Here is a 9,001-nt window from a genome sequence, read left to right as displayed (position 1 = left end):
GGGAAGCAGAGAAAGGCAGAAGGAGATAGTTAAAGCCAGGCACGGATTGCACGGCTTTTCTTATGGGGCCCCTGGGCTATCGCACCCCAGGAGCCACTCTTTCCCCCCCTCTGACTATTGTCTGGAGGCTGGGGAACAAGCGGGGAGTGAAGAAGCGGCTTCCAAAGCCGCTCCTCCGCTCCCAAATCCGGAAGTGCAGGACGTAGAATCTACGTTCTGTGGCACTTAGGTACTTTGTTACCCAGGATGTAGATTCTACGTCCTGTGGCACTAAAACTGTTAATAGACTGTGACTTACCTTTATGAAATTTGTAGCTCTGAGGATGTAGTACTACCACTGAAGCGCACTCGTTTTCACAGATGCGGCACAGATCCGTTTAGCGAATGTTCCCGCCCACTGACACCCGGCCCTGAGCTCTGAAACGGAGGTGACTGTAACGCGGATTTGCCGGTTTGAAAACGGATCTGGCTCGGAGTCAGCTGCTGTGTGGGAAACGGAGGTGACTGTAACGCGGATTTGCCGGTTTGAAAACGGATCTGGCTCGGAGTCAGCTGCTGTGTGGAAAACGGAGGTGACTGTAACGCGGATTTGCCGGTTTGAAAACGGATCTGGCTCGGAGTCAGCTGCTGTGTGGAAAACGGAGGTGACTGTAACGCGGATTTGCCAGTTTGAAAACGGATCTGGCTCGGAGTCAGCTGCTGTGTGGAAAACGGAGGTGACTGTAACGCGGATTTGCCGGTTTGAAAACGGATCTGGCTCGGAGTCAGCTGCTGTGTGGAAAACGGAGGTGACTGTAACGCGGATTTGCCGGTTTGAAAACGGATCTGGCTCGGAGTCAGTTGCTGTGTGGAAAACGGAGGTGACTGTAACGCGGATTTGCCGGTTTGAAAACGGATCTGGCTCGGAGTCAGCTGCTGTGTGGGTTTCCTTGGGCCAGGTTGGAGCGGCAGAGTGCCATTGAGCCATATGGGAGACTTTCCTTGGGCCAGGTTGGAGCTGCAGAGTGCCATTGAGCCCTATGGAAGACTTTCCTTGGGCCAGGTTGGAGCTGCAGAGTGCCATTGAGCCCTATGGGAGACTTTCCTTGGGCCGGGTTGGAGCTGCAGAGTGCAATTGAGCCCTATGGGAGACTTTCCTTGGGCCGGGTTGGAGCTGCAGAGTGCCATTGAGCCCTATGGGAGACTTTCCTTGGGCCGGGTTGGAGCTGCAGAGTGCCATTGAGCCCTATGGGAGACTTTCCTTGGGCCAGGTTGGAGCTGCAGAGTGCCATTGAGCCCTATGGGAGACTTTCCTTGGGCCGGGTTGGAGCTGCAGAGTGCCATTGAGCCATATGGGAGACTTTCCTTGGGCCGGGTTGGAGCTGCAGAGTGCCATTGAGCCCTATGGGAGACTTTCCTTGGGCCGGGTTGGAGCTGCAGAGTGCCATTGAGCCCTATGGGAGACTTTCCTTGGGCCGGGTTGGAGCTGCAGGGTGCCATTGAGCCCTATGGGAGACTTTCCTTGGGCCGGGTTGGAGCTGCAGAGTGCCATTGAGCCATATGGGAGACTTTCCTTGGGCCGGGTTGGAGCTGCAGAGTGCCATTGAGCCCTATGGGAGACTTTCCTTGGGCCGGGTTGGAGCTGCAGAGTGCCATTGAGCCCTATGGGAGACTTTCCTTGGGCCAGGTTGGAGCTGCAGAGTGCCATTGAGCCCTATGGGAGACTTTCCTTGGGCCAGGTTGGAGCTGCAGAGTGCCATTGAGCCCTATGGGAGACTTTCCTTAGGCCGGGTTGGAGCTGCAGAGTGCCATTGAGCCCTATGGGAGACTTTCCTTGGGCCGGGTTGGAGCTGCAGAGTGCCATTGAGCCCTATGGGAGACTTTCCTTGGGCCGGGTTGGAGCTGCAGAGTGCCATTGAGTCCTATGGGAGGCTTCCAAAATCATGCACAGAAGGATCAGAAAGTCAGAAAGGTTTTCCCGCTCGGATACGAAAATTTTGTGACTTTTGGTTCGCCAATATTACAGTATATTACCGTGACTAATATGATTTTTTCGTAAGCATTTTCGTGATATTTGCGATCATCAGAAATTATCGTATCTAATCCGAATTTTACCCAATTCGGGATTTGAACTCGTACTTTGATGAATCAGCCCCCTGGGGTCTGTTACCAGGAAACCCCTTTATCCAAGCTGGCATTGCAATTCCCATGAGTGTGATATTAATAGATAGATCTCAAACACGCATAATATTGTTTATAGAAAAATCTTGGATAGGTATATTGGATACTGGACCCCACACCTGTACTGCATGTAGTACAATGTGTGCTGAGCTTTTGGAGAATCTAATAGTATACAAACCATATGTAACTTATTTTCAGATAATTGTGTCCTTGTCCTACAAATACTCATACTGTATTTACTGTTCTATTTCCAGCATTACTACATTTGTAACCCAGTACACCTGTAAAGTCTAATGTTGTTCCCACACCTCTCTGCCTAATGGACATATTTTTTTTAGCTGCCTTCAGAGGACTAAATAAAAAGGGGCTCTTGGATTCATTTTTACCTGACACTGAAGCAAGATGTTGAGACTACTGGTACTCGCTGTATTGGTCCTTGGTGGTAAGCCATACTACATTCTGATACTATGTTAAGACCTTACTGGGAGTTTTTTTTTGTATCCACTGAATCCTCATTATTTATTGTCATAATTGTTTATTGTTTATAAAATTGTAATGTTAATATGATCTTGTGTCATGAAATTTCATTGTGCACAACAGAAACTGGTACATGGGCTACAGAAATATTAATCTTCTCCCTATACAGGATAACCAGCTAAACCTCCATAGAACTTGAGGGCAAGAAAGAAAATACGTGCTAACATTAACCATGAGTTTTAGGGTTCCCATGCACCTCTTAAATGGCGAGAATGGATATTGTAAAATAAGCATGGACTTCACTTACAGACCCCTGTAATATATTAGTTGGAGCCATTTACAGTGTGTCTAGTCATAGTCAATTACACCACTTCTATGTGGTTCTCAAGACCAGTAGATATTTTTTTAAAGACTTATTTTAATATTAGAATTACTAAACTTACAAAAGCTTTGCTTGCTGTACTCCACTAATAAATATGCCCCATAATATCTAAAACATGTTTTGGTATTGGATCTATTGGATCTATTATTCACAAACCTATTATTCACAAAGCTGTCAAATAAGCAAGGCCATTACCTGGTTCCCTATATATACAATTCTTCCATTTTGGCTTAAATGTAATTTCTCTGTAATGATAGGACAGTACTGTACTTGATAGTAACTAAGCTAGCATGGATCCATCATAGAAAAAATGTTTTTGGGTTTATTGATGATGAAATGTGTTTTAGTGTATTTACCTCTTTGGAACATCCCAGACACATGTAAAAACCTTGCCCAGGGCAGCATTCTACAAGTGGTAACAAAAAGGTTTAGGAGTCAAATTTGTAGTTAAATTTTTTTCTTTGTAAGCATTTCTGTCTTTATATTTTTCTAGAACAAACAATATAAAACAATTTATGTGTGAGTTCATAACTTTTTTGTCTCTTTTGTAACTGCAGGACATTGTTCTGGAAACCTCCGTTTCCTGGAGGAAAATTCTCGTGTAGTTGGAGGGACTAATGCTTCCCCAAATTCTTGGCCATGGCAGGTCAGTGATGCCATTGGGTGATCTGCAACTATAACATTTCTTTCTCATCTTCCACTCTAAATGTTGTTTCTGTTAAATTGTTTTAGCTTACCGAGTGAAATCCCAGAGACTTTATGTTTGGCTTGTTCTGAGACATATCAAAGCAGCATGAGTTGCTGGTATATTCCACAAAGTCTTGTATTAGTTATTATCTCTGCTTGTCTGTCTGGCTTAGACATAAACTGTACCAGGGATTTTGCTTGGAGACAATCCCAAATCACCACATGTTACATGTAAATATAATAAAAACATTGTAAACTGTATATAAGGAATAGTTGCCCTTTCCACTGTTTCCTCACCCAGTTTTACAAATGAAAATGCTGGGCTAGGGAATTTGCATTGCTCAATCTCCTTTTATGCATGTTTGATCAGTTGTGGGAAGGTCAGTTGCAATGCCATTATTGTTTCCTTATGCTTTAGTTAGCTAAGTTAGTTCCTTTAATTATGTTATTGTCTTCGCCCAGATTTCACTCCAGATCCAGTCTGGCAGCGGCTTTTCCCATACTTGTGGTGGTTCCTTGATCCGCACCGATAGAGTCCTGACAGCTGCTCACTGTGTGGACAGGTAACATAGATATATCTCCCTTGGTAACCCCCACTAGATCCTATGTAATCCATTCATTCTGCTGAGATGCTTAACTGTTGGTATATAGGCACAGCAAAACTGTCACTGTATCTTTAATTTTCATAAATGAAATGTTTCTTCCTATACTATAACACATGTTGGCCATGTTTGGCCTAGTTATTTATCTCTTTGCAAGTCTTTTTAATTGGCCAGTCAGTACCCCTGCCTCCCCGGTCACTGATCTGATAGTATCAGAGCATCAGCAGTCTTTGTGTCACTTGCCTTGATGTTTTTATCGCTCTATCATTTCCCACAAAGGTCAGAAGATGCTTTATTCATGAGGGCAGACAGGAGGTGGCACATAGGTTTCCCCTACCCTCCACCTATCCACCTTCTAATTTTCATGCCATTTAGATGCACAAGTTTGGGAGCACTGGAGGGAGCAGGCCACAAAGGAGCCCTGTACTTTCTGCCTTGTGACAGAGCAGCCTTGCAAGTGGTTTACTCATAGTTTGACAGCAGCCTGAAAATAACAATAGTTCTACTCTCTCCTACTCTTGGCAAAAGGGCCGGACCTTTCCGTGTGATACTGGGTGAGCACAACCTGAGTGTGAACGAGGGCCCCGAGCAGATCATTGCTGTTTCTAAAATTGTCAAGCACGTCAACTGGAACCCAAACAATGTCGCAGCTGGGTAAGAGACAATTTTTTAATCACATTGAAAATAGATGTAGAATTGTATGAGCAGTCCCATCCTAGAAACAAACATTGCTCCTATTTCCTACCAGGGGAAAAGAATTCCCTGAAATTTACTATTATTGGTCAATCGCCAATAACACTAATTTAAGCCATTTTTTCCTATGTGAAAAGGTAAATCAAAAGGTTTTTGACTTCAACCAACAAACATTTCCCTATAGATCACCTTTAGCAACTTTATAAATTAATATCATGATCACATTGTGACAAATCAATTTGTGACAACCAACTTTTGTGACCAAAAGTAAGGATGGTTTTCTTAAGAAAAATTTGCTGATGGAAAATCAAAAAAAGTTCTGATAAATAGCGTAACCCTGAAAAAACACAGGACAAAGTATTCTTGTTGAAAACAGCTTTTAATAAATGGGGAAATTTCTTACTGGGAAAAGTTGACATCTGCTTTAGTCCCTACAAAAGGCTCCCCCAGGCCAAAAAATCAATAATGATAAGAGCCTAGGGTTTTGCTCTGTCTCCTTCAATCAACTCACCTTGTTTCCCCTCCCTTTTTATTCCCTGAATTGCAGATGGGACATTGCTCTGCTGTATCTGGCCTCCAGTGCCTCCTTGAACAGTAACGTGCAACTGGCTTCACTCCCCAGTAATGGAGCTATTCTGGCCCACAATTCCCCTTGCATTATTACTGGATGGGGCAGGACTGTCAGTAAGTTTTCCTCCCTAATTTTGAATTGAGAGGACAGAAAGGCCTTTAAAAGGCTTGTTTAACCCAAGGTTATAGCATAGGGTGGCCTGACTACCTATCTGAATATTTCTAAGCACAGATCTACTTTTTATCACTAAGTGCATATTAGGCATTACATTTGCCATAGATAACTACAGTAAATGGTTTCCAGTGGATAGGTGAGTTATATTTGCACACACACATATACTGTATGTTATGGCACCACTTTGCTCATGGATTATTGCAGCCCTCTAGCTGAGGGATTAATCGATTATGCAGAAGGTCTATACAAAGATAATCCTAATAGCATTGTATGCATAATTGGGTCAAAATCGAGTTTCTAAATACTTTCTGATTTGAGCATTGGGTTATTGCCAGATTATTGATTTCACCTCAGAAACAGAAAAAGGAGCTTCATTTTACATTTTCTGGGCACGGATCTTAGAGGGTAGAACTCCTTATTTCTCATGGAGATGGGCAGGCACATATCAGGCAGCAAGATCTCTCTTTCTCCTTCTACTTATTACATTAACCACTGGTCTCCTAATTTTGAAGTGGAAAGTTTAATTCACCTAACAAACAACATTTTACCATATTTTGCCCTTTCTCGTTTATTCAGCTACTTTTATCTTTTACATATTACCACCACCCAACTATTATTGTAATCCTCCTACCCTTACTCGAACCATCACTATAGTACATACATCAAGGGATTTTCAGATTATTTTCAGATTTAGTACAATGTTAATTTTTCTTCTTTCAGCCAATGGACCACTTCCCGCCATCCTGCAGCAGGCCCCTCTGCCTTCAGTAGCCCACGCAACTTGCTCTACTTCTTCCTACTGGGGGAGCACAGTCAAGACCTCCATGGTTTGCGCTGGTGGTGATGGAGTTACCGCTGGATGCAATGTAAGATCATTAACCTTGAATTTTCCTAACAAGAATTAGAATATATCCTTTCCATGGACTCTGGAACAGTTTCTTTGCTTTTCAACGTACAGCTGCAACAGGGTACAGGAAGGTGAATTGGAATAAAAGGTTCCTATCCCTAAATACATTGATATATCCCCAAAACAAAAGAAGCATTTTAGTAAATAGAACCTGGGGATACTGACCTGGACTCCAATAATCAATACAATGCTGCTGGCCATTACAGTACGAAATACTGCAGGTATTTATAATTAGTAGCAATATAAAAATTGTATTGTCCAGACACCTATGTTATAAGCATCAGTGACTAAACAGGAGATTTGAAAAAACAAAGGCTTAGCTTACAATTGGTGTGTATCTGCACCATTTTCAGAAATGATCCCCATTGTGTCTGGAAATCTTCCATTGTGTCTGGAAACACATTCTAGGTTTCTACTTCAGTGTGTATCACTTTAAAAACCCTGCTAGTTCTTGATATTAGACTCCCTTACCCCCCTAGCACTTACCAGTGCCGGACCTGTGGCATCAGGGTTGGTCCCACTCCAAATCAACCATTGAAAATGGATGTATACATTTTGACAAGGAAGTATGGGGGTGAAGGATTTTGTTTTAGAAAAAATATGAACAGGATTTTTTTTTTCAAAACTAAAAAACATGGAAGTGTCAGCAGCATTTCATTTTAAATTTAGAAGCGAGTTCCCCCTTTATATCCAGTCTATTTAAAATGATACCCTTGATATATTCTCTTTGCCAATGTACAGTGTTTTATGTCAGCACAATTAAATGTTTGAATTCAGAATTTGAAATACAACTCATAGCCACATCTGAAAGACAAAGGCTTTAGATTGGAAACCCCTTTATTTATCTCGTGCCATTACAGGGAGATTCTGGTGGACCCCTCAACTGCCCTAACAATGGTGTATATGAAGTTCACGGCATTGCCAGTTTCGTGTCCTCCCTGGGATGTAATGCTTACCTCAAGCCCACCGTGTTCACCAGAGTCTCTGCTTACATTGACTGGATCAACAGTGTAAGTTGAATAATATACATTTCTGTTTTTTGGCAGAAAGAAATATACCCTGCCTGATGGGGGGGGGGGGGGGGGCGTTCCATGTGTGTGTATGTTTGGGTTTGGGTTTTCTGCATGGGAAGTGAATGCTCTGCTTATAAATATAAATTCTCTCCTCTCGCTGCTATTGCCATCTGATTAGTTGCTTGTAAAAAAATTGTCCCTTTTATGCAAACTCCAAGGCACTCAGGATAAATGTAACAGCTTTTTTTATTGCACCACATAAGATGACATTTCAGGACAGCACAGCATCCCAGTTTCAAGTATGTATTTAACTTACGAAAGGGATACGGCCCGTCCTGAAATGTCATCTTATAATAAAAAAAAGCTTTTACATTTATCCAGAGTGCCTTGTAGTTTTCATTCATTATTGGGTCTTAGCAAGTCCCAGCAAGTGAGATGTGCTTGCTGAGCGCCGTATAGAATTACTATAAAATATAATGCCGCCTTCAATACAAACACCATGTGATTTTATTTTTCAGAACATCTAAGCAGAATGCAGCAGACATAACACAAAGAAGCATAACTGCAGCTGATTATGAAACATTATGTGTTTATATCACTATTATTTTCATGTTGCATATAAAATCTTATTAAAGTTAATTAAAACCATCTTCTCTGTATCTGTGTGTGTTTGCCATCCCTTCTCTGACTAGAGGTTGTGTATTTTGGCACCAAGGTTTCTTCATGAACTTTGCAGAACTATTACGTATACTGTACCCAACTTACAGCATGTGCCCAGATTCAGTTCCAATGACCATGTCATTCAGTAATGACTTTGGCAGTCTGGGCATCATATAAACATGTTGGAGGGTCCTGTCTGGCCTGAAGGCCACCAGCTGGGCACTCTTTCTTTGATGGCCCTCTATGTAAAAGTCCTACAGTACTTTAAATTCATTATTTTAATCATTCATTTAAAAGTATAACATTCTGCAATGCATTTTTAAGGGTTCAAGGTTTATCTGCAACTCCTAAATAGTTGCCCTGTATATTGGACACCATTGGCATCAACTAACAGAAGATGGGTATATACAGCATTATATAAAGCCATGTGGTTGGCCAGGTCAAGCAAAGGTTGGGTTAGAGCAGGTTAATATTGGGAGCAAGACATAAATTATTTGACCAACACATGACTGACTAGTATATACTGTACCCAGTGAACCCACTTTCATGGAAATTACAACTCCTATCTTCTCCAGCTGAAATACACATGATACAAACTACTTTTGCTCTCACTTTGATACTTTCATATTACAACAGCTCCATTATCAGTTGGATATGGCAGAGGAGAATGGTACA

The 9,001-nt window shown here is 42.2% G+C and overlaps 1 protein-coding gene across 1 annotated transcript; it reads left to right on the top strand.

Annotated features, from left to right (window-relative positions):
- Positions 1-2,515: 2,515 nt before the first annotated feature.
- cela1.1 (chymotrypsin like elastase 1, gene 1) lies at positions 2,516-8,314 on the top strand. Its single transcript, XM_002933692.3, has 8 exons — positions 2,516-2,602; positions 3,577-3,665; positions 4,169-4,269; positions 4,837-4,962; positions 5,549-5,685; positions 6,467-6,612; positions 7,514-7,663; positions 8,185-8,314. Exons 1-8 carry the CDS (start codon positions 2,563-2,565, stop codon positions 8,191-8,193), a joined length of 798 nt encoding a protein of 265 aa, XP_002933738.2. The 5' UTR covers positions 2,516-2,562; the 3' UTR covers positions 8,194-8,314.
- Positions 8,315-9,001: the final 687 nt, after the last annotated feature.

The sequence above is a fragment of the Xenopus tropicalis genome, chromosome 2 (assembly GCF_000004195.4).
Source record: "Xenopus tropicalis strain Nigerian chromosome 2, UCB_Xtro_10.0, whole genome shotgun sequence".
Lineage (NCBI taxonomy): Eukaryota > Metazoa > Chordata > Amphibia > Anura > Pipidae > Xenopus > Xenopus tropicalis.
The sequence above is the reverse complement of the archived record's forward strand: the minus strand, read 5'-3'. Positions and strand labels throughout refer to the sequence as shown.